Source organism: Punica granatum, chromosome 8 (assembly GCF_007655135.1).
Source record: "Punica granatum isolate Tunisia-2019 chromosome 8, ASM765513v2, whole genome shotgun sequence".
NCBI classification, from domain to species: domain Eukaryota; kingdom Viridiplantae; phylum Streptophyta; class Magnoliopsida; order Myrtales; family Lythraceae; genus Punica; species Punica granatum.
The window spans coordinates 11,761,405-11,788,127 of NC_045134.1; the positions used below are offsets into that span (position 1 = coordinate 11,761,405).

Genomic DNA, 26,723 nt, shown 5'->3' on the forward strand with positions numbered 1-26,723 from the left:
CCATTATTAATGAGCATGTCGTCATTGTTAGTTATTATAGTACGATTAGAAACTTATAATTAACAATGCCCATTTTTAATTTATTGAGAAAAATCTCCATTTTTTAACATCACTTTTGTATTTCTTTTTTCTGTGTCTACCTCTATACTTAGAAGCATAAATGACCCCGACAAATCTCACTTAAAGTCGGGGCAGCCAACTAAGGGGTATAACTTTTTCAGCGTGAATTTTCTCATTTCACAATACCTAAGCCCAAGACTTTCTTTATGAAAAAGAACGCTGAACCACTTGAACAAACTCGCATATGTTTGTACAATTTTAAATTCATTATACCACATTCACCCAAATATTCATTATACCACGACTTTTTACAACAGTACAATCAAGCCAAAAATCTATATAAAGAGGTTGGAACCGAATGAGAAATGCATCAAAGGCAAAGGGAAATAACTTAATTAAGGAAGCAAAAAGATGGGGTCTTCCATGGCCAGTATAATGGCCACTGTGCTTGTGGTGGCAACGTTCTTCCTCATCCAGCCATCCCAAACTGCTGCAGCCAATACGGAAGGATTCATCCTTAAACCCTTTCCTTTCCCCAGGAGATCACCACCTCCTCCACCACCCCGAGCTGTCTGTACCTGTCCGCCTCCTCCACCAGTGCAGGCTCCACCCCCACCGTCTCCTCCACCGCCTATGCCATCTCCACCCCCGCCGTCTCCCCCACCGCCTCCTCCCCCAGTGACGTCTCCACCCCCGCCTTCTCCTCCACCACCGCCTCCCCCAGTTACGTCTCCACCCCCACCATCTCTTCGACCGCCTCCTCCCCCAGTGACGTCTCCACCCCCACCGTCTCCTCCACCACCTCCACCACCTATGCTGTCTCCACCCCCGCCGTCTCCCCGACCGCCTCCTCCTCCAGTGACGTCTCCACCCCCGCCTTCTCCTCCACCACCGCCTCCCCCAGTTAAGTCTCCACCCCCGCCGCCACCCCCAGTTAGGTCCCCACCCCCGCCACCCCCGGTGCGGTCTCCACCACCACCCGTGAGGCGTTCGCCTCCGCCTCCGCCTCGGCGAGGAGGGAGGATATAGCCTCCATGCTCTCACACAGCTCGGTGAGCAGGCAGAGCTTCTATGACTATTTTCATGCAAGATTACTTGACCTGACCATGCTATAATAATTTTACGCCCATGCATGCTCAAGAACCGAGTAAGGCTTACGTACATAATTTAGTCACAATGGCTGGCCACCTAATTTGGTCTCACTCAGTGTCAGGTTTACATAATTTAGTCACATATATACATATAAGAAAACGCACAAAGGTAACAACTTTGTCCAAATAACAGATCTCCGCATCATATAGCATATATGCTTGCTACATATTTCTGTTCTTTTGTTAGTTTGCCTTTATATATATGTGAACGGTGTGATACATATATATATATATATATATATATGTATGTATGTACAATAGCCTACGATGGCCTCAATGGGTTTGTATGTGTATTTACACCTACACATTGATATATATATATATATATATATAAATACATATATATATACACATGTATATATGATTACTTGAACACGATCTGGAAACATACACATATAATAATCAATATGTATATTTTCCAGTCTACCCAAAAAAAAATATGTATATTTCCCTATGTCGACCACTTTGGACTGGGTGAACTAATGGATCTTATTTATTCGCTTTTGATTTTGTTTTGCAGGAAAGGTGACGAATGATATGAAGAAATAAATGAAGAGATGGATGAAGACCTCATCTAATAATTAATGCAGAGAATTAGAAAGCGATCGCGAGTATATCCTATTTACTCTCTGTACTTATCGGAATAAAGGGGAATAAAAAGTAAATCTTATATTTCCTATTTACTCTCTGTACTGCGGATATAAGAGGGAGGTACTCCATGTCTCTATGATCATCAACCCTCTTATAATAACAAAGAAATAGAGCGTCTTATCAATTCTTAAGAATCTTTCTTTCTTTGCCTTTTCTTTCACATTTACATATGAGCTAACTTTGCAATTGTGACGGCTTTGGTACATGATTCTGTGTCTTTTTTGATGTGCACTGTCTGTTAACTGAAAAGTTTGATGAGTGACTAGTTTAGGTACAAGCTCTCCCAATCATAGATTTTCTTCATTCACAATACTCTAACATGAGACCTTATTTGTAGGGATTAAGTGTTGAATCATCTTAACCAACACATACTAATCATGATTTTGTGTTTAGATGGATTAATATTTCTATTATGATAATATTTAGAAATAAATATAGGATGTAGATCGAATAACAAATGTTAATGACTCACGCTCAAATAGTTGTATGTAAATGATGGCTTCCAAAATCATAACCTTTGGTCTCCTCTGATCCAGGAGACAATTAATAATTTCAAGATAATTACACTCTCATCGAAGTATCGTCCAATTGATATTGAAGTAAAGATATAATTTTTCTTAGTCGATATGACTGATTTTTTGTAATTTATTGATGTCCTCGGCATGATACATTCGGTTTTAACTACATTTTTTTTATGCATAACGTGTAAAATTATTTAAATTAGTTGCAAACAAACAAATATTTAATAGCGTCTATGCGACACTCTGGTCATCAACTAGTTTCGGTTAAAAAGGCAATGCATGAGTCTAATAAAGAAAAGGAAAACATGGAATATGTACTAAATGAGGCCAAAACGTTTACTAGATTTTCTATTTCAGGCCAAAACGTTTAATTTTATATTAATATGGCTGTAGCGCTTGTTAAAGTATTTAAATGACGATTTCTGACTTTTTTTAAAAAATATTTTTCTAAATTTTAGAAATTAAATTTAAATTCCGAACTTAAAAAAGACGAATTAAAGAAAACAAACTGGCAGAGATGGAGGGGGTTGGGGTTGTCGTTGGCGGCCATCACCCCCCATCCCAGCCCCTACCCCCTCAAAAGTCGAGACCTCTTTATGGCTTCCTTCCTCATCCGAAGAATCTCGTTGGTGTTGCCATGGAGGATGCCGAATGAACTCCCAACATTATCCAACCATGTTTCCATAAGAACCAAACAAACAATAGCAATAACAGACCCAACGTACACAATCAACAATACAATAATTACCTTTTTATTTTTTTCTTCATTTTAATAATAAATTCTCTCACATATTTTTTATTAGTCACTATTACAATTAATTTTATGATATTAAAATTTCTCAATTATTCAATATTTTTCTCTCAATTCAACAACATTTTATCTTCATCTTTAATTTAATAATAAATTCTCTCACATACTTTTTTTAATCATTATTATAATTAATTTTTTAATAATAAATTTCCCAAATTACTTTTGTTTTCATCTTGTGATGTTAAGTAGAATCACCATCTACTCAAACGCCACCTTAGTTTTTTAAAGGATTTAAAATAGGTGTAAAGCCACGCGTTGTGCAGAAAAGATTTTTAATATTATAAAAATCACAATAGGTGATTATAACTCTTCCAAATAATTTTTTTTTCAAACCAACAACACAATAGGAGCAAAGCAACTATCTAAATGTTTGATAATCGGAAGTGTCAACTCATAGTAATTTGAAGATGATGCAATAGCATAGAAAAATAATTAATTCCTAACTCGACAGAATGACCATACGAATAAATTTGATGGAATTAAAGAGAAAACCTAATCAATCCTTGTGAAACGACAAAATTGATATAGGATATGGGGTTCGTGCTACATAAATACGCATACAGTATACAACTATACATATATACAGTTAGAAAAGGTCATAGAAATTATTTCCTTAATAAATAAATAAGAAAATTTCCTTTCTATCCTTTAAAATATTCTACTACCATTATACTTCGATATCCTATTGTATATATAGAAACTATATATATATATATATAATATTCTGAAACGGCATATATATAATATATATATATATATATTTCATTATATATACTGAATTTTCTATTGAATTTCCACGGTATCTATAACATCCACTATATATTGAATTTCCTAAACCATCATATATTTAATTATACCACTCTATATGTATAGCTGCCAATATAGAAATTGCACATATTTCTTTAATAAAAATAATATAAATGCTTCCTTATATATAAACGATGACATAGCAACGTGATGGAGTTCTGTTGTATATTTTTGATGATGTGGCGGCGTAAAAATTCAACTCGAGACTTTTTTATTATATATATTGATATAGATATATAATTATAGATTTAATTATCTAACTAATTACAAGAAAAAGAAATTAAATTTATTATATTTTCCCCAAATAGAGTCATTGTCACGGTTTTAACTTGTATATGTTAAGAGTGAAAGAAAGAAAGCCTAGGCCTTCTTACAAGAACTAATGACAAAATATTTATTTAATAAATTTTGCCCCTACTAGCGTGAATTAGTTCAAGTGATTCGACGCTTGTTCTGCTTAAGTAAGGCATCAGGTTTGAGTATTTGGGAATGCAGAAAATCCACGCTATGAGAGCTTTACCTCTTAGTGGCCAACCCGGCTCGAGTTGATAAGTCGGAGCCCAATTAAGTTTTCGGATACCAGGATTCAAACAAAAAGTATATTTTTTCAGTAGGCACCAAAAATATAAATTTTGCCCCTAGTAAAGGGTTATATCTAGTGTGTATATATATATATATATATATATTGTAAGCACCTCGTCCGTCTTGGCCAAGGTTCGGTAAAATGCAGGGATATAATTTGAAGTCGTGATTAGCTAGGAGGGAGTCTTGCCAAAGGAACACTTGGGAAATTTTCATCATCCTATCGGAGTCAGATCAACACGAAACTTGAAACTTTCTAGTCTTAGTGTTTACATCGTAGGCTTCGGTTTGATTTCATGCAGCACATGTGCATCATCACGAATTAAGAGATATCAAAATTCAAAGTTGAGAAAGAGGTATAATCAAAAGATTTTTGCTGACAATACAATCTCTAAATGTTATTTCGTTGGATAAAATAGTCTAATTGTCAAATGACCATTAAAGAATTCTGACGTGACATTAATAATTTCAAAATAACATCGTTTAAGATTAATTCAATTTAAACATTTCCAAAAATCTATTTATTTTTTGGGATGGGGGTAGCTCGGAAAGGGAGCTCCTCGGCCAGCGATCTCTTTGAAGACCCCTCAAGCCTCAGGCGACCTGGCCTGGCAGGGAGGATGCCGGCTGGACAGCTGCAGACCATATTCACCAAAAATAGAAAAAGTTTCGCAGACTATACAATTAAAGTTGTAACTAATTTTTTCCAAAAAAAGAAAGTTGCAAATAATTACACCTAATAAGGAAAAAAAACGTCAAACAACGCAGTTAAATGTGGTCCATTACCCAAAAAGCACTGTTAGGTCGAATTTTAATTAATTAGCATTGTTATTGAGCATGTCATCATAATTAATTATTAGTCCGCAAGTGGAATGTCATGGACATTAATCTTCGGGGTTAGCTGCTGGCTAATTTGGCCCCGTCGTCACAAAATATTCGGCCTGCAATTCTCTTGCCCGACCTATTGAAGCGATCCTCACTTTTAACATCATTTATTACAATTTTAAACTCATTTTACCATGACTTTTTATAGAACAGTGCAATCATTTTACTGACATTTGCTCCAAATCTCTGTTGAATTTCCACCATCTATTTATATGATCTTTGGCATGAGTAAATCATGGCAATCCTTCCTCGCCATGTGCAGCAAGGAACTGCCAGTGGGATTGCAACGATTGATATAGCTCTCTAAACACGCAATTAGTGGTCCATGATCTTATTGTTGGTCTATCTATTCTTCCTTGTGACGTCAATGTGAGGAAGGATAATTTAAGGATTTTTTCTTAGGCATGGATGGGACTTTTCCATCCTGTATAGACCTCTGGACTAATTTTTGACCGCCAACAAGAGATAGCAACTTATCCTTTATTAAGGCAAAGACTTTCCTTTTTTGCTTCTTGTGATCTATGCATGGTGATTGGGGTGATTTCTTTCTTTGCATTTTTGGGCCATAATAAAAAGGTTTTGTTTGTACTCCTATGTCGTATTGCTGCTTTAATTGCGGTGAAGCAAGATACAGATCGGACAGTGAATTAATCACGTGTTACTAATTTGGGCAGACCTCCCTCCTTCAAGACTTTCTTTGACTCATTCTATGCAAAGCTATGTACCCACAGACGATCAGGGTGGACATCGGGTTGTAAAGGACTCTAAAACTATAGGATCAGCATATGACCGTTATCTGCAGAGCACAGTAACACCTTATATTCCTTACTGATTCATGCTTATATTTCTCTCTGGCTATCTAGTGCTCATTAGTGTCATCTTCAAATGTGAAGCTACTTTCTTCTCTTACCTCCGGAGAAGCAAGTAAATTTGGTGGGGTTGGGTTCAATAGAACTTTGACTTGTTTGGTTTGCAAATGTGATTTTAAAATCACAACTTTAACCTAATTCTACCAACAACAAAATAAAATAACTCATACAAAGTCAAAGAGTGGGCCCCATTTATACCACTCTTTTCAATAACAAAACAAAATAATTCATACAAAGTCAAAGATGGGCTCCATTTATACTACTATTTTTCAAAATCAAAATTTGATTTTAAAATCCTACTTTGAAACTAAACTCAGCATTAGTGTGTTTAATTTTAGAGTTGAGTTGAGTTGAATTTTGATTTTAATTGATATGTAATGATTATAATGTTGAATTATGAGAAAAAATGTGAAAGATAATGAATATTTAAGAGAATTTATTATTAAAAATTGAATTGAATGGTTAAAAAATTTAAAGAAAAATAGAAAAGTAATAATTATATTGTTAACTTTCGTTGTATAGTGAGTAGAGTTAAAGTTAGAGTTAAAATTTTAAAATCAAATTATGAAATCAAACGAGAGATGGTGGAATGTCCCAACTTCCCACTATGATGGGCCACCCTGGGCCTGGGCCTCAAAGATTGGATTTACCCTCAAATGGTCTAGACGGTAATTTTGGCGGCCCGCTTTCAATAGATCCGATGTCAAGGCCTAGTATGGGTCGTGAAGCTGCTGCACCTTTACCTCCAGACGCTTCCAGCACACTCTATGTTGAAGGACTTCCTTCTAACTGCACCAGGAGTGAGGTAGCTCGTATCCTGTGCAAACAATGGATGGAAAGTTTTTTCTTGTAGTTACTTGCGCAGTCAGATATTGAAGTAAAAAACTCCCGTTTTGCTGGTTAAGTTTTCGAATTCCTTTACACTCTCCTTTCAGATATCTTTCGTCCTTTTGTTGGATTTAAGGAAGTGAGGCTGGTGAGCAAGGAATCGAAGCATGTGAGTAAACTTTCTTTCCAGTCCTGGCCTTTGTTCTTCTGTCCTCAACTTCATGTTTTTTGTTTTTGTTTTTTGTTTTTTTTTAATGGTGTTATTCTCTTAACACATCCTTCCATTACCTTTCTTCCCTAGCAGGCTTCTTCTTGGGGTGGCTCTACTTGCGGTGCCCCATAAATTAAGTCCTTTTGGCTACCCTTTCGAACTGTAATTTATTACGTAGTCATGCCTTCTCAGGGCTTACAATGTGACGCAGCGTACAACCCGAGTAACCGTCACAGACCCGTTGATTCGTGCACGAATACCGGAACTATGACCTTTATACCAGTTGATTCTACGAATACCAGGAAATAGACTTCAAACTCGAATCGATCCGAGATTGGACAAAGCAAGAAAGCTCTGAATTTTATTGATAATCTGAAAAGACGACTCTCTACTCTTCAACCCTAGGGTTTACATCACTTAAATAGAATTAAAAATACCTAATTTGCACAAAAGACATAAATTTTTCCTAAAATTATAAAAACGCCTAAATAACATAAAAATACCCGTTTGAGGCCCTAAACGATCGAATTCGGCCAAAATCTTGTCTTTTCACAGCCAAAAAGCTGTGAGTTTTGCTCTGGAGGCCGTTTTCTTCGAGATAGGGTCGTCAGAACCTATTTTTCTCCAAGTATCGACTTGCCAGGTCGTCTGCCGCATCACAATGGCTACAGATGAAGCTATATAACAACTAATTCTGTATTTTCTCTTTTTAAAAGAATATGTGGGTAGCTCTTATGAGGTAGATTTCATATAATCAAAGTTATTTATCGGAGGGGGGGAACGGTGGGCGCTGCGTGGTGCCAACCGAGGGAGAGAGTAACGTAAGGAATAGTAGGACTAGTGGAAAAAAGAAAGAATTCAATATTTAGTAAATTATTCTTAAATGTAATAGTTATTTTACTATGGATAATTTTGTAAGCAGAATCCATGCCCTATACTTCTATAATATTATCTATAAACTATTATTTAATAGAGAAGTCTAGTGTAACCGTTTTAGTAATTAGTAAAGTTCAATTAAAAACCAATTTCTTTTTAGAGTTTTTACCTAAAATGACCCATGATTTGTCTGTTTTGTTAAATCTATTATATGTCTTTTTTTGTCAAATCTATCATATGGTTTACTTTTTGCATCAAATCTATCCCGGCGTTATCTTTTCCGTCAACATCTAACGGCCATGCTGACGTGGCACGTGGAGAGATAGTGGGCCACACTTGCCACGTGGGCGCCACGTCAGCACGGCCATTAGATGTCGACGGAAAAAATAACGCCGGGATAGATTTGATGTAAAAAGTAAACCATGAGATAAATTTGATAAAAAAATATAAGATAAATATGACAAAACGGACAAACCATGAGTCATTTTAGATAAATACCCCTCTCTTCTCTTTTTTTATATTCAAGGAAAAATTGGGAGAAGAAAAAAACGGAACGGAAAGGTACTTTTTCTTCAGCAGTTTCCTTTCTACGGAAAAACCGCCCATCCTTCATAATCGTTTCAAGTAATTCGGTCACTTCCAACAAAATCATCAATATTTATTCTCCCAAAACTGTCCGCAACTGCTTCTATCAAATTCCACAGAAAAGCTCAGATTCTCATAGCGTCCAAGAAGTTTGAGAAGATGGCCAGGCGAGACGAAGCTGACGGTGTACAACATGGGTGAGGTGAAGGGTATTCTTTAAGTTGATGATTTACAGGTACGACTCGTGTCCTGTAATTCCCGTCTTTGATCTTTATACAGGTACGATGCCCGTCTCTTGGCACCCTTTTTTTTTTTCCCCCGGTTAAACTTTCTTTTCTCACTTGTCAGACGTTACGTTTCTTCTTTTCATGAAATATTCTTTGCAACAATTTCTTCAGTGTAGTTCTCCATCCATGGTATCATCAAATTGCATCAGTGGTAAGAATCTCCGCTCCTGTGTCGTATCAACTTCATTGTAGTTTCGACTTTGCATTTTTTCCCCATATAAAATAAAAGCCTATTTGTTTTGCAATTTCGATCGGAACTTGGTTTTCCTCTCTGACTGGATATAGTTTCACTCTTTCTTCTGCTGTCCTTTAATCCTATGTTTCTGCATGTTGCAGGGGCGAGCCGCAAGGGGAAAGGAGTGAAATGTTCGATTAGGAATTAGAGCCCTTATTTATTTTTTCTTTTTTTCTTGAATGAGGGTTGATTTTTATGTGAACTGAATTCGAGAACATGTTCACCTACTAGTCTAATCTAATTTTTCTAGCCATATGCAATTAGCTTCCTGTTCACCCTTCATGTTTCATCATGTATAATCTACTATTAATTCTCATCACGCTGGTTCACGCCCCAGCTTAAAAATTCTTTTATTAAAATCCAGAGCATTGACGGTTGTATCGAATAAGGTCGATTGCGCACAATCTCAAAATTGAATTCTTTCGGTCATATTAAAATTTATTTCTAACAATTGATTTCTGAGAACCTCAGAGATGCACACTAGATGAAGGTTTCGGCAAAGTTACAACAATTTTGAGGCATACTTATAATTAAGTATCTGTTTAATTTCATGATAGAATTCTATTCTTTAATGTGAAGTCAATGTAGTACGGGTATAACTATTAAACCACGAAACACAATACCTCCATAATTTAGTTGCACCCAGGCGTGGAAGCGATTGTGCACGCTTAAATCACGTGTGTGAGGGCTATAAAATATATATGGGAGAGATCAAGCCCCCATCACCAAACAATCCCTGAATGGGCTTGGAGTTCTGTCACGTGGGTCCAGCAGAGAGTTATATAATATCTCTAGGGGTTATATATTTCATTAATAGGGAATCTGCATGATGTTTAGCCTAATTTATATTGTAATTCGCGCTGACTGGTCAGCACACACTTCTAGTTCATAATACATGGGAAGGGTCGGGCCGTGTAAGGCTACATTGGAGTCTCCTATTATAATCCAAGATGTTACATGATTCATATTAATCCCATTTCAATTCCTTGTCCTACGGCCTTACCTGACCGGCTGTGGGCAACAAGGTCGAGTAGATGCGTAATTCTGGGAGGGTGCCTTCCCAGTCCTCACCCTGGAGTCGTAGTGACTACCCAGGTCTCCAATGACTTTAGAGGTCTTGGAAATTTCACCATGCACATGGTGTCTTTGGGGATCGAAGCTCCCTAAGGGCAAGGAAATCGATGAAACCAATGGCCATGGATCCAGCTAATGAAGCCCCAGTGAACTTGGATGTTTGAGAATGGCTGTCTGAGCTTTAAATCATGCACGGTCAACGTGCTTCAGCTAAGATCCGTAGGACTGAATGGCTTCGACTAATCTTGAGGGGGACATTGTATGTCGGTGCGAAGTGGTTCGCACCCGGAACCGGATAATGATAATGCCGGAGAAGTATATAACTAATAGTCCTTTCTGTGGAATGAGACAATACAAAAGAGAAGACAGTGGAAATTTGATGAAGTGAAAAGCCGTTATGTTTTTCTAATTGTGGACTATCCTCTTTTCATTATTCATTATGTATGTAGTATGGTCTTGGCTTTACCTAGCCTAGCATGCCAAAGTTTGGCACCCTTAAATGAATTGAAGGCGATGTTAAGTTTAGGTAGGGTTGAGTTGAGATCAACGCTCTGGACTTGTATGATTGGATCACTCAAAAATAGCCATTCCCCATAACGTTGGAAATCAAATAGCTATTAAAAATCTCAAATCATAATTGCGTAAACATACTCAACGTTTGTGGTCTAACTTTTGAGTTAAGTTTATTATGATTGGATGAGTCACTATCAATCAAAATTTTGCTGCAGAAAGTTCAAATTCGTGCTTCCCCACGATTTATACCCGGTTTAGACTTTGATTTGCTATTGCATTGATCTTGACATTAGGAAGACTATTTAACTATCGCAATCTTGACATTGACAGACTCTAGTTCGCTCTTGCATCGAACTCGACATTGACAAGGACCAATAGTTATCTCAAACTTGTGGGATTTGAATCATCCATCGGGTTTCTTTATAAGACCAAGTGAAAAGTCAAGTGTGACCATAACTGGTGCGGCTGGAAGGTGGCCGTCGGGAAGGATCATCGTGTTCTTAACCAGCTTTTGTTCCCTCATAATATAAATTACCTACACAAGAAAATGGACTAATCTGTCCAAAAGTATTTCGTTATTTCCGAATGATTTTTCCATTTCTATAAGCCAATTAAGTAAAAGAGAAAATGTCGCTTTTTGTCCTCAATTTTTATGTAATTTCTGCGTTTGGGATTATATGTTGTCCTCAACCTTCTTCCATAGCATCAATATCAGTCCTTGGGGGGGGGGGTAATTGTGTGGTGGTGTCTGTGTCGCGCCCGAGTAGGTCCCCTATGTCATAGGCTAAACTTTTTTTGTGGGGACATTTTATCATAATCATTAGTTAAGGGTGCTGATAGGGTATTCTCTTTTAAGGGGAGTACTTTTCACAGTCTAATTATGGGTGTTCATGGTGCGGGTCGGTACAAAAACCGAACCGAATAATTCCGAACCCAAAAATGGTTTGTTCAGTTACTTGAGTGCTGGTCCAAACTGAACCATTTGACATTCAAAGAACCAAACCAAGTTCGAAGTGGTTTGGTTTGGTTCGGTTCTCCGATTTGGTCCAATTCTTTTTTAACAACCCCAGTGTCGAGTGTGAGTTGAAGAGAAGAGAAGAGCAATAATTCTTTTTAAAGATTTTAATGGTTTGGTTCGGTTAACCATAGTTAACCGGTTGAAAATGGTTTGGTAACTAACCGAACCATTCATGCCCTGATAAACCGAACCAAAAAACGAACTAGTTAGAATGGTTCGGTTCAGAAATGGTTCGATTCGGTTCATTTTGAACATCCCTAAGTCTAATAGAGTTTGTTACTGTGACAGTCTGTAATTACAGTAGTAGCCCACGCATATAAGGCTCTGCTGTGAATTATTCACACATTCCATCATATAGAAAAGTAATGAGAATAGTCTCTTTGATTCTCTAAGTTCAAACAGTCTCCCTCATTCATCTTCTTATTTGTATCATTCTTCTCATCATACTAATCCATTCCATCCACCCATTTGAAATCGATATTGCACTGGTGGGATGGTGGGTGCCGACGTGGCCAACATCCCTTTGAAATTGAGATTGAGTGGTCTGCGAGCCCACTGGGGTATCGTAGAGGTGGCTACCGATTGGGCCATCCATGCCCCTAATAAAAAGAAAAAGAAAAGGTGGATAAGGAGAAGAAGAGAGGGAAGTATCTTCTGCTCGGCAGCCATCACCTATTCAGTAAAGTCGTTGGCAACAACTGAGGTCGTTAGCAACCTCAACGGGGAGGATGGTGGCTCTAGCGAGGTCTCCATCTCTTCATCCTCCTCTTTGACCTCCTTAGTAGGTGGCTTACCTTTTATTTATTTATTTATTTATTACTAATTTTTAAAATATTTTTTTGTTCTAAAAAGGTTTTTTAGACTAAATAGTAAGTTTTTGATCAAAAATTAACGACTAACACCATGGGAGAAGGTTGAGGACAAGGTATAGCTCAACCTCAAAAAAAGGTTTACAATGAAAATGATAAAAATGTTAAAATGGCATTTTCCTAGGTAGGGTGCTAATAGCAAATGAAGTTGCTAATCTAGTGGTTTGAATGACTTACCAAATGGAGTTCCCAACCTATTTGTAGTATACACGACTTACCAAATTTAACTAACTATTGTCCATAGATAGATCTGATTATGCTATCGTTAGGCTTGGGTACCATATGGCATAGCCACTAGGACCCCTCTTTTATATATGGAAAAGGGAAGTGAAAAAAAGAAAGGGTATTTATTATAGTGGTACATATTTTATCCAATGTCAAGAGATCTCAAGTTTGGTACCATTGGATTTGCAGGAGTTTCCCACAGCACAGTACATGCATGAGAACCTATTTGATAAGACTTATTATTCAAAATGAGCATCTAAATGTAGAACTCTTTTATCTATGTGAATCCTTATTTATGCATTGCATGGTTCATTATATTCCCGTAACCTAATTAGAAATAGTGTCCAATCTGTATATAGTCTTATGTGCTCAACAATTAGCAATTCACTAATATAGTCTTAAAATCTTTTGGAGAGGAATGTGGGGTGCCCTTGTCAGCCATCATCCTTCTGCCAAGATCACCAGTGGGGTATGAGTCCTCCTGCAACCTCAGTCAGGACTCGGGAGGGGGTTGGCCGACAAATGTTTTCTCTCTCTCTTTTTATTTTGATATTTAATAATAACCTTTATCTTTGTTCATATTTTTATTTTATTTTATCTAACCCAAAAGCTTAAATTGATCGAATGGTAGACACAAAATTTTTGTGTTAATTTTCAATAAGAGATTTTCAAGCTCCTCCTCAAGTGGTAATATGAGGTTTTAACACTTAACCAACACACACCATGAGTTTTTAAATAATGTCGTCAATAGCGATAATCCTCAAGTGGTAATATGTGCTTTACCTAGCCTAGCATGCCAAAGTTTGGCACCCTTAAATGAATTGAAGGAGATGTTAGGTTTAAGTAGGGTTGAGTTGAGATCAACGCTCTAGACTTGTATGATTGGATCACTCAAAAATTGCCATTCCCCATAACGTTGGAAATCAAACAGCTATTAAAAATCTCAAATCATAATTGCGTAAACATACTCAACGTTTGTGGTCTAACTTTTGAGTTAAGTTTATTATGATTGAATGAGTCACTATCAATCAAAATTTTGCTGCAGAAAGTTCAAATTCGTGCTTCCCCACGATTTATACCTGGTTTAGACTTTGATTTGCTATTGCGTTGATCTTGACATTGGGAAGACTATTTAACAATCGCAATCTTGACATTGATAGACTCTAGTTCATTCTTGCATCGAACTTGACATTGACGAGGACCAATATTTATCTCAAACTTGTGGGATTTGAATCATCCATCGGGTCTCTTTATAAGACCAAGTGAAAAGTCAAGTGTGTCCACAATTGGTGCGGTTGGAAGGTGGCCGTCGAGAAGGATCATCATGTTCTTAACTAGCTTTTGTCCCCTCATAATATAAACTGCCTACACAAGAAAATGGACTAATCTTTCCAAAAGTATTTCATCATTTCCGAATGAATTTTACATTTCTCAAAGCCAATTAAGTAAAAGAGAAAATTTCGCTTTTTGTCCTCAATTTTTATGTAATTTTTGCGTTTGGGATTATATGTTGGCCTCAACCTTCTTCCATAGCATCAATATAAGTTCTTCCGTATTGTCAATCAAACTGTTAGGTTTTCTTGCGATTCTTTCGATACAAACTGTTTTTATGGGGTCATGTTATAATAATCATTAGTTAAGGGTGCTGATAGAGTATTCTCTTTTAAGGGGAGTACTTTTCACAGTCTAATTATGGGTGTTCATGGTGCGGGTCGGTTAGAAAACTGAACCGAACCATTCCAAACCCAAAAATGGTTCGTTCGGTTACTTGAGTGCCGGTCCGAACTGAGCCATTTGACAGTCAAAGAACCAAACCAAGTTCGAAATGGTTCGGTTCGGTTCGGTTCTCCGATTTGGTCCAATTCTTTTTTAACAACCCTAGTGTCGAGTGTGAGTTGAAGAGAAGAGAAGAAGAAGAATTCTTTTTAAAGACTTTAATGGTTTGGTTCGGTTAACCATAGTTAACCGATTGAAAATGGTTTGGTAACTAACCGAACCATTCATGCCCTACTAAATCGAACCGAAAAACGAACTAGTTCGAATGGTTCGGTTCATAAATGGTTCGATTTGGTTCATTTTGAACAACCCTAAGTCTAATAGAGTTCGTTACTGTGACAGTCCGTAATTGCCTTAGTGGCTCACACATATAAGGCTTTGCTGTGACTTGTTCACGCATTCCATCATATAGAAAAGTAACAAGAACAGTCTCTCTGATTCTCTAGGTTCAAACAGTCTCCCTCATTCATCTAATTCTTCGTGTCCTTCTCATCAGACTAATCCATTCCACCCCACCCCTTTGAAATCGATATTGCACTAGTGGGATGGTGGGTGCCGGCATGGCCAACATCCCTTTGAAATTGAGATTGAGTGGTCTGCGAACCCACTGGGGTATCGTAGTGGTGGCTACCGAGTGGGCCATCCATGCCCCTAATAAAAAGAAAAAGAAAAGGAGGATAAGGAGAAGAAGAGAGGGAAGCGTCGCCTGCTCGGCAGCCATCACCTCTTCGGTAAAGTCGTTGGCAACAAATGAGGTTGTTAGCAACCTCGATGGGGAGGATGGTGGCTCTAGCGAGGTCTCTATCTCTTCATCCTCCTCTTTGACCCCCTTAGTAGGTGGATTGCCTTTTATTCATTATTATTTTTTAAATAATTATTATTTTTTAAAATTTTTTCAGACTAAATAGTAATTTTTTGATAAAAAATTAACAACTAACACCATGGGAGAAGGTTGAGGACAAGATATAGCTCAACCTCAAAAAAGGTTTACAACGAAAATGATAAAAATACTAAAATGGCATTTCCAAGGTAGGGCGCTAATAGCAAATGAAGTTGCTAATCTAGTGGTCTGAATGACTCACCAAATGGAGTTCCCAACCTATTTGTGGTATACATGACTTACCAAATTTAACTAACTATTGTCCATAGATAGATCTAATTACGCTATCGTTAGGCTTGGGTACCATATGGCATAGCCACTAGGACCCCTCTTTTATATATGGAAAAGGGAAGTGGAAAAAAGAAAGGGAATTTACTATAGTGGTACATATTTTATCCAAAGTCAAGAGATTTCAAGTTTGGTACCGTTGGATGTATAGTAGTTTCTCACAGCACAATACATACATGAGAGGGCTGACAAATGTTTGGTCTCTCCCTTTTTTATTTTTATTTTTATTTATTTTATTTTGATATTTAATAGTAACCTTTATCTTTGTTCATATTTTTATTTTATTTTATCTAACCCAAAAGCTTAAATTGATCGAATGGTAGACACAAGATTTTTGTGTTCATTTTCCAATAAGAGATTTTCAAGCTCCTCTTCAAGTGGTAATATGTGGCTTTAACACTTAACCAACACACACCATGAGTTTTTAAATAATGCCATCAATAGCGATTAGCACAAGCTAGACTTCCTCTTTCGTAGTCGGGCTTCCTAACATAAGATAGATTTCCTCTTTTACACTGGATCTAGAGGGACAATTGGCATACGAGACATACCACCTCTTCTGCACTCTGCTTGGACCACTTGGCTGTGGGTGACATTTCATGGTCACGTAAAATCCAATCTACTACTATTTTAAATAGGTGAAAGGATGCGCATCTGTGTCGAGCTCAGGAAATTGTCATTGATCAGTATTACGAATGATAATTATGAAAAATAATTTAAATAGACAATAAACTGAAAAAAATAATAATCAATAAAGAATATATTCTTTAGATCTCTAAGGGGCAAAATAACAAGAAAAATAATGAAGAAAGATAAAGAAAGTAAACAAAATCACTAACCTTACGAATTATTGCTTCCAAATGAAACTTAAAATGCATCTGTTACTTGGATTATGAATCGGAACTTTCTCAACCAATATCTCTATGCTACCAAAAAATCATATTAAATGAGCTAGGGGACTGAACTATATTGAGTCATTTGTCACATTCTTATTATCGGTGACTTGAATGGACATACAATCAAGCTTAATTTTGAACACTAACAAATATTTACAATATCTATGAACACCTCAAATGTATTTCTTCTTATAATCATGATCGATGAATATCTCCTGCTCTTAAGTTATAATTTTAATGCGGTTACACTGTGTATGCATATATTGGAAACACTTCCTCAATAGTCTTGCCTTCATTGAAAACATTATATATTTCAAAATAATATCTTAGTAAATAAGTCTTAACTATTTCAAAACATTCTATAGATTCAAGTTGAACCATTTCTGTTTCACTACCATATATTTCATTCTATTTTGCATTCTTGCTTACCAAAAATGACCTCATTTGCTCTATGTAGGATTCCTATGCTCTCAACGCCGCCATAGTATGATATAGCATGCGATCTTTCGCACTTTCTTTTTTATGTCAGTTAAATTTTTACTAAATTGGTGTGTTTGGTTTTTAACTTGAGATTTTAACTCAACTCAACTCAATTTTAGGGAATAAGAAAAGGCAAAACATAATTATTACAAATGTTGGAAAATATATAAATGTATGAGAATATATATATATGTATGTATATATGGATATAAAGTAGATATGAAATTTATTATTAAAAAATTGATTATAAAAATGATTAAAAAAAATATAATTGAGATTTTATTATTAAAAGAAAAAAAAGACAAAACAGTAATGATTGTAATGTTAAATTTGTGAAATAATAAAGTTGAGTTGGGTAGAGTGAAATTTTAATCCTAAAGCCAAACATCTATTTAGTGATTTAACTCATATTATTCAACTCAAAAGGTATCATAGGGTGGTGGCACAATGTCTATTATTTTCTCTTTATAGTCCAGTTATCTGGAGGGGATAGTTGACAAAAATGTGAATATTATATAGGATTAATTGCACCGGTGATCCAAAAGGTTTCGTGAATGTTTCAAGTTGGTCCAATATGTTTTTTTGGTGACTTGTTGGTACAAAAAGTTTCAAAATCGTTTCAATGTATTACATTTCGTTAATTGCCCATGACGCCGTTAACATTTTGCTGACGTGGCGCGTCCTATATGTCACTTTTGTTATGTGTAACCAATCATAGTGCGCTACATCATTTAAGAGAAAATAAATTTGAAAAAATCCAATAAAAATACAAAAAATAAAAAAAAATAGTTAAAATTTAGAAAAAATAATAAAAATTATTTTTAAAATTTTTTAAAAAATTAAAACTTTGAAAAATAATTTTAAATTTTAAAAACTTTTAAAAATAATTTTAAACATTTAATTTTAAATTTTAAATAAAAAATATATTTAAATTTAAATTTATTTTTAAAATTTTAAAAAAAAATTTTAAAATTTTAAAAATAATTTTTAAATTTTTTTTTCTAAATTTTTACTTTTTTGTGTTTTATTATTATTTTTTATACTTTTATTGGACTTTTTCAAATTTTATTTTCTCTTGAATGACATGGCACACTATGATTATTTCCACGAAATAAAAGTGACACATAGGACGCGCCATGTCAGCAAAATGTTAACGGCGTCAGAGGCAATTGACGGAATGTACTACATTGAAACGGTTTTGAAACTTTTTGTTCTAACAAGTTACCAAAAAAACATTTTGAACCACCTTGAAACATTCATAAAACCTTTTGGGCCACCGGTGCAATTTAACCATATTATATATGGGGTGTGCAAATGCTCCTAATTGTAAATTAGGAGATTTTGATTATCACAAATGGGACTTCTTGTACCTTTTTATTTCTCATTTTTCATTCACTTTTCTAGGTTTATGAGCTTCTTTTATAACAAAAAGAAAAGGAAATGAGTAGAATAAACTGTTAATTTGGTCCTCGAATAATTTGCTGACCATCACTTCATCATTTCTCAAAAGAATTTTGTTGACAATACAATCTCTTAATGTTATTATCTCTAAATGTTATTTCGTCAGATGAAATCGTCTAATTGTCAAATGACCATTAAAGAATGTTGATGTGACATTAATAATCTCAAAATAACATCGTTTAAGATTAATTCAATTTAAACATTTTCAAAAATCTATTTATTTCTTGGGATGGGGGTAGCTCGGAAAAGGAGCTCCTCGGCCGGCGATCTCTTTGAAGACCCCTCGAGCCTCAGGAGACCTGGCCTGGCTGGGAGGTTGCCGGCTGGGCAGCTGCAGACCATATTCACGGGGGGAAAAAAAAAGGTTTCGCAGACTATCCGATTAAAGTTGTAACTAATTATTTCCAAAAAGAGAAAAGAAGTTGCAATTAACCACATCTAATAAGAAATAAAAACGTCAAACGACCCAGTTAAATGTGGTCCCTTAACCAAAAAGCACTGTTAGGTCGAATTTTAATTAATGAGCATGTCATCATAATTAATTATTATTCCGCAGGCGGAATGTCATGGACATTAATCTTCGGAGTTAGCTGCAAGCTAATTTGGCCCCGCCGTAACAAAATATTCGGCCAGCAATTCTCTTGCCTAACCTATTGAAAAGATCCTCATTTTTAACATCATTTATTACAATTTTAAAATCATTTTACCATGACTTTTTAGAACAGTGCGATCATTCCAAAAACCTGTGCTTAGTTTTTCGCTGTCGTCCTGAATTTATGGAGCTCCAGAATCAACATTTAATCGCTTTCCCCTGAAATTTCGTGTTGTTATTTTGCAATTCTTGTGATATTGGCTTGTTTGTGGTTGAAATTATTATTATTATTATTATTATTATTATTATTTTCGGTAGGCTTGTGGTTGATATTATTAGTGCTTTGATTTTCCCAAATAATTATGCAGGAGAGAGCTCCATACACATAGTACAGGCAGAGCATAGGAAGAAGTACAATAAGAAGATGGAAGCTCACAACAAGAAATCGGTATGTTGCAGCTTGAAATTTTCATTAATTTGCAGTGTGTAAATGGGCCTCTGCTTAAACTAAGAAAGACATGTAATTCTGTTGTGACATCGTTTTCATGATAGACTGACGCTACGAAATCTGCTGAAATTTTCATATATTGCAGCTTAAATTTTTCGAATGTTTTAAATTTAAATTAAATTTCTGATGTACCTATTAGTTGTTAGAGATTGTGACACGTTCGTGTGGACGAGCTAGAGACCGGACAATTGGACGGTTCCATTGATCGATCGAAACAAACCGAATCCGATAAGAGTAAGTACAGAGGTACTGACTTTACTTGAGGATTCATTATATCTCGTTATCTATTCGTTAGAATGTGATATTGCATGTCGAGATTTGATTAAAATCGAGCATGCGATAAAAATTTGATTTTTACTGATTTTAAAGTTTCCGCTGCACACGTGCTTCGTTTTCTAACAACTAGCACTGGGATTGACTTTGTTTGAACACTGCAAGTCTATTGGAATCCAATCAACAAACCATCAGTTCCTTGGGATGCATCATCGAGTTAGCTTCGCTTTAGCAGCGGTTTGAGTGCATTTGCACTTATAGTCTAGTCAAAATTGTTTTTGAGCCACATCATCCTTTTTTTACTAAATAGCAACATAATCTATTAGTTGCGTATTTGGTTTGCCTATTATATAATCCTAAGGAGAGCTACATAATCCTTTAGATTTGTGGATGAATGTGATCCGATTAATCTATGTCGATATTTATTTGTTTTACATGATTCTGAATGAAATCTTTTCAATTTTAGTTATTTATTTCATTTATTGTGCTTGAAGAGAAAAAAAAAACTATATGTTCTAACAGGGTACCCGTAACCTGTAATATAATTTAGGTTCCGAGTAGGTTCTGGTTCAAGGTTCCAACATGGTAGGGCTCGGTCGCTGAATCTTGGATTTGCTTTTTTTTTTTTTTTTCAAATTATAGGCAGTGAAGAATGGAAGTAAAGAACCTTGGCTCATTCGTCAATGTTTTGCTACAATATAATGTGTTAGACTCTAATATATAGTTGTATACCACTGTTTATGCGTAATACGTGAGACTAACCAAACTGCGAAGGTTCTTGATGGATTTCTGAATAGTAAGATGCACGTTGAGAAAAGAAAGTCCGGTTTGGCAATGCCCATCCTCTACGCTGGGAAATCATTATAATTTGATGTGAACTCCATATATTCTCACGGAGCTAGGGTGACGATATACTAAAGAAATAGTATATGGAGCATGTTGTTCATGTTATTCAGCTAACAACGAGACCCTTGCGAGGATGGATTACTCTAAAAAAACTATTCATTTAGAGTTTCTAACAAACGTCACTGCACTAATTCCATTTTCTTGCGTATAGAGTATGTTCATTAGTTCACCCTTCAAGAAAGTTTTGCAGCGTGCGTCCAATTAAAATTGTAATTAACATATGATAAGAAAGAAAATGCGAAACGAAACAGTTAATTTGGTCTCTTACCCAAAAAATACTGTTATATGTTGAATTTTCATGACCATTATTAATGAGCATGTCGTCATTGTTAGTTATTATAGTACGATTAGAAACTTATAATTAACAATGCCCATTTTTAATTTATTGAGAAAAATCTCCATTTTTTAACATCACTTTTGTATTTCTTTTTTCTGTGTCTACCTCTATACTTAGAAGCATAAATGACCCCGACAAATCTCACTTAAAGTCGGGGCAGCCAACTAAGGGGTATAACTTTTTCAGCGTGAATTTTCTCATTTCACAATACCTAAGCCCAAGACTTTCTTTATGGAAAAAGAACGCTGAACCACTTGAACAAACTCGCATATGTTTGTACAATTTTAAATTCATTATACCACATTCACCCAAATATTCATTATACCACGACTTTTTACAACAGTACAATCAAGCCAAAAATCTATATAAAGAGGTTGGAACCGAATGAGAAATGCATCAAAGGCAAAGGGAAATAACTTAATTAAGGAAGCAAAAAGATGGGGTCTTCCATGGCCAGTATAATGGCCACTGTGCTTGTGGTGGCAACGTTCTTCCTCATCCAGCCATCCCAAACTGCTGCAGCCAATACGGAAGGATTCATCCTTAAACCCTTTCCTTTCCCCAGGAGATCACCACCTCCTCCACCACCCCGAGCTGTCTGTACCTGTCCGCCTCCTCCACCAGTGCAGGCTCCACCCCCACCGTCTCCTCCACCGCCTATGCCATCTCCACCCCCGCCGTCTCCCCCACCGCCTCCTCCCCCAGTGACGTCTCCACCCCCGCCTTCTCCTCCACCACCGCCTCCCCCAGTTACGTCTCCACCCCCACCATCTCTTCGACCGCCTCCTCCCCCAGTGACGTCTCCACCCCCACCGTCTCCTCCTCCACCACCGCCTCCCCCACCGCCTCCCCGACCGCCTCCTCCTCCAGTGACGTCTCCACCCCCGCCTTCTCCTCCACCACCGCCTCCCCCAGTTAAGTCTCCACCCCCGCCGCCACCCCCAGTTAGGTCCCCACCCCCGCCACCCCCGGTGCGGTCTCCACCACCACCCATGAGGCGTTCGCCTCCGCCTCCGCCTCGGCGAAGAGGGAGGATATAGCCTCCATGCTCTCACACAGCTCGGTGAGCAGGCAGAGCTTCTATGACTATTTTCATGCAAGATTACTTGACCTGACCATGCTATAATAATTTTACGCCCATGCATGCTCAAGAACCGAGTAAGGCTTACGTACATAATTTAGTCACAATGGCTGGCCACCTAATTTGGTCTCACTCAGTGTCAGGTTTACATAATTTAGTCACATATATACATATAACAAAACGCACAAAGGTAACAACTTTGTCCAAATAACAGATCTCCGCATCATATAGCATATATGCTTTTGTTAGTTTGCCTTTATATATATGTGAACGGTGTGATACATATATATATATATATATATATGTATGTATGTACAATAGTCTACGATGGCCTCAATGGGTTTGTATGTGTATTTACACCTACACATTGATATATATATATATATACATATATATATATACACATGTATATATGATTACTTGAACACGATCTGGAAACATACATATATAATAATCAATATGTATATTTTCCAGTCTACCTAAAAAAAATATGTATATTTCCCTATGTCGACCACTTTGGACTGGGTGAACTAATGGATCTTATTTATTCGCTTTTGATTTTGTTTTGCAGGAAAGGTGACGAATAACATGAAGAAATAAATGAAGAGATGGATGAAGACCTCATCTAATAATTAATGCAGAGAATTAGAAAGCGATCGCGAGTATATCCTATTTACTCTCTGTACTTATCGGAATAAAGGGGAATAAAAAGTAAATCTTATATTTCCTATTTACTCTCTGTACTGCGGATATAAGAGGGAGGTACTCCTCGTCTCTATGATCATCAACCCTCTTATAATAACAAAGAAATAGAGCGTCTTATCAATTCTTAAGAATCTTTCTTTGTTTGCCTTTTCTTTCACATTTACATATGAGCTAACTTTGCAATTGTGACGGCTTTGGTACATGATTCTGTGTCTTTTTTGATGTGCAATGTCTTTTATCTGAAAAGTTTGATGAGTGACTAGTTTAGGTATAATCTCTCCCAATCATAGATTTTCTTCATTCACAATACTCTAACATGAGAGCTTATTTGTAGGGATTAAGTGTTGAATCATCTTAACCAACACATACTAATCATGATTTTGTGTTTAGATGGATTAATATTTCTATTATGATAATATTTAGAAATAAATATAGGATGTAGATCGAATAACAAATGTTAATGACTCACGCTCAAATAGTTGTATGTAAATGATGGCTTCCAAAATCATAACCTTTGGTCTCCTCCCCCAGTTACATCTCCACCCCCGCCTTCTCCTCCACCACCGCCTTCCCCAGTTAAGTCTCCAACCCCGCCACCACCCCCTGTTAAGCCTCCTCCCCCAGTGACGTCTCCACCCCCGCCCTCTCCTCCACCACCGCCTCCCCCAGTTACGTCTCCACCCTCGCCGTCTCCCCAACCGCCTCCTCCCCCAGTTACATCTCCACCCCCGCCTTCTCCTCCACCACCGCCTCCCCCAGTTAAGTCTTCACCCCCGCCACCACCCCCAATCAAGCCTCCTCCCCCAGTGACGTCTCCACCCCCGCCCTCTCCACCACCACCGTCTCCCCCAGTTACATCTCCACCCCCGCCGTCTCCCCAACCGCCTCGTCCCCCAGTTACATCTCCACCCCCGCCTTCTCCTCCACCACCGCCTCCCCCAATTAAGTCTCCACCCCCGCCACCACCCCCAGTTAGGTCCCCACCCCCACCATCTCCTCCACCGCCACCCCCAATGAGTTCTCCGCCCCCGCCATCTCCTCCGCCGCCACCCCCAGTGCGGTCTCCACCACCACCTCCACCATGAGGGCGGTCTCCAGCACCACCTCCACCACGAGGCCATAGACCACCCGTGAGGCGTTCGCCTCCGCCTCCGCCTCGGCGAGGAGGGAGGATATAGCCTCCATGCTCTCACACAGCTTGGTGAGCAGCCAGAGTGTCTATGACTATTTTCATGCAAGCTTACTTGACCTGACCATGCTATACAAATTTTGCGCCCTTGCATGCTCAAGAACCGAGTAAGACTTACGTATATAATTTAGTCACAATGGCTGCCTACCTAATTTGGTCTCACTCAGTGTCAGGTTTACATAATTGTCACATCTATATATATAACAAAACGCATGAAGACAGCAACTTTGTTCAAATAACAGATCTCCGCATCGTATAGCATATATGCTTGCAACATATTTCTGTTCTTTTGTTAGTTTGCCTTGATATATATATATATGTGAACGGTGTGATACATATATAATAATCAATATGTATATTTCCCTATGTCGACCACTTTGGACTGTGTGAACTAATGGATCTCATTTATTCGCTTTTGATTTTGTTTTGCAGGAAAGGTGACGAATAATATGAAGAAATAAATGAGGAGATCTTTGAAGACCTCATCTAATAATTAATGCGGTGAATTAGAAAGCGATCGTGAGTGTATCCTATTTACTCTCTGTACTTACCGGAATAAAGGGGAATAAAAAGTAAATCTCATGTTTTGTGATAATTGTAAGACAGATCGGACTGCGGATATAAGAGGGAGGCACTCCATGTCTCTATGATCATCAACCCTCTTATAAGAACAAAGAAATAGAACATCTTATCATCTCTTAAGAATATTTCTTAATTTTGCCTTTCCTTTCGCATCTACATATGAGCTATTTCTGCAATTGTGACGGCTCTGGTACATAGTTATGTGTCTTTTTTTTTTATGTGCACTGCCCAATATTTAAATGAGGATTTTCTCACTATTTTTTAAATATTTTTCTAAATTTTAGAAATTAAATTTAAATTCTGAACTTAAGAAAGACGAATTAAAAAAAATACTAGCAGAGACTGGGGGGTTGGGGCTGTCGTTGGCGGCCATGACGCCCCATCCCGGCCCCCACCCCTTTAGAAGTCGAGATCTCTTTACGGCTTCCTTCCTCATCCGAAGAATCTCGATGGTGTTGCCATGGAGGATGCCGTATGAGCCGCCATCATTATCTTTATCCAGACAGGTTCCCATAAGAGCCAAACAGACAATAGTAATAACAGACCCAACATACAGCTCGAGAAGAACATCTCGCTGGTCGAACCCATGAGGAAGTGAAGGGAATGAAATTATCATAATGATTCTTTGTCTGTTCAATGTTGATCTATTCAATGTAAGATGCTTGGGGAAGAAGAGGAATTGATTTGCAGGGGACAGAGGCGTAGGGTTGTCTGCATACAATGTGAGCGATGGAGGCTGCCAACGGCCCTGGGCGGTGGTGGCCGCAGGCGGTCACTCGCCCCTCAATCATACGGTTTTATTTGCTTATGGAGTAAATCATATTGCATTTAACTTTACTTTTTTCTCAATTTAACAACATAATCATTATTTTTTTTAATTTCTTCAATTTAATAATAAATTCTCTCACGTACTTTTTCTTAACCATTATTACAATTAATTTTTTAATATTAAATTCTCTCAACTATTCATTATTTTTCTCTCAATTTAATAACTAATCATTATTTTTAATCTTCTTCAATTTAATAATAAATTCTCTCGTATATTTTTTCTTTACCATTATTACAACCAATTTTTTAATAATAAATTCTTCCAACTATTTTTGTTTTCATCCCTTGGTTTTAAGTAGAATCATCCTCTACCCCGTTACCAAACACCACCTTAATTTATATAAGGAATTTAACTAGGTGAAAAGCCGCATGTTGCGCGGGAAAGATTTTTAATATTTTTAAAATCACAACAAGTGATCGCAATTCTTCCGAAGAATAAAATTTTTCAAATCAACAACACAACAGGAGCAAAGCAACTATTTAAATGTTTGATAATCAGCAATGTCAACTCATGGCAGTTAAAGATGATCGCAATCGCATAGAAAAATAATTAAATCCTAATTCGATGGAACGACCATATGAATAAATTTGATGGAATTAAAGGGAAAACTTGATCAATCCTAGTGAAACGACCAAATTAATATAGGATATGGCGTTCGTGCTGCATAAATATGCATACAATATACAACTCTATATATATATATATATAAAGTTAGGAAAGGTCATAGAAATTATTTCCCTAATAAATAAATATGAAAATTTCCATTCCATCCATTAAAATATTCTACTACCATTATACTTAGTTATTCGATTATATATATATATAGAAACTATATATATATTACATATTCTGAAACGGGATATATATATATATATAAATAAA

General features: G+C 36.9%; 3 protein-coding genes across 4 annotated transcripts; 1 reads left to right on the plus strand and 2 right to left on the minus strand.

Moving 5' to 3' along the window:
* Positions 1–433: 433 nt before the first annotated feature.
* On the plus strand, positions 434–24,966 carry LOC116187301 (leucine-rich repeat extensin-like protein 3). 2 transcript variants are annotated; one of them, XM_031515956.1, is made up of 2 exons: positions 434–1,112; positions 24,863–24,966. In XM_031515956.1, the coding sequence occupies exon 1, from the start codon at positions 472–474 to the stop codon at positions 1,087–1,089; it is 618 nt and encodes a 205-aa protein (XP_031371816.1). In that variant the 5' UTR covers positions 434–471; the 3' UTR covers positions 1,090–1,112; positions 24,863–24,966. The 2 variants fall into 2 exon arrangements, with proteins under 2 accessions (XP_031371816.1, XP_031371815.1); XM_031515955.1 differs by lacking the exon at positions 24,863–24,966 and adding an exon at positions 1,732–1,996.
* On the minus strand, positions 21,877–22,449 carry LOC116188745 (acanthoscurrin-2-like). The gene has a single exon (XM_031518227.1). The coding sequence runs from the start codon at positions 22,447–22,449 to the stop codon at positions 21,877–21,879; it is 573 nt and encodes a 190-aa protein (XP_031374087.1).
* LOC116188746 (glycine-rich cell wall structural protein 1.0-like) lies at positions 23,747–25,628 on the minus strand. The gene is made up of 2 exons (XM_031518228.1): positions 25,346–25,628; positions 23,747–24,429 (listed from the first exon to the last, which is right to left on the minus strand). The coding sequence occupies exons 1-2, from the start codon at positions 25,626–25,628 to the stop codon at positions 23,747–23,749; spliced, it is 966 nt and encodes a 321-aa protein (XP_031374088.1).
* Positions 25,629–26,723: the final 1,095 nt, after the last annotated feature.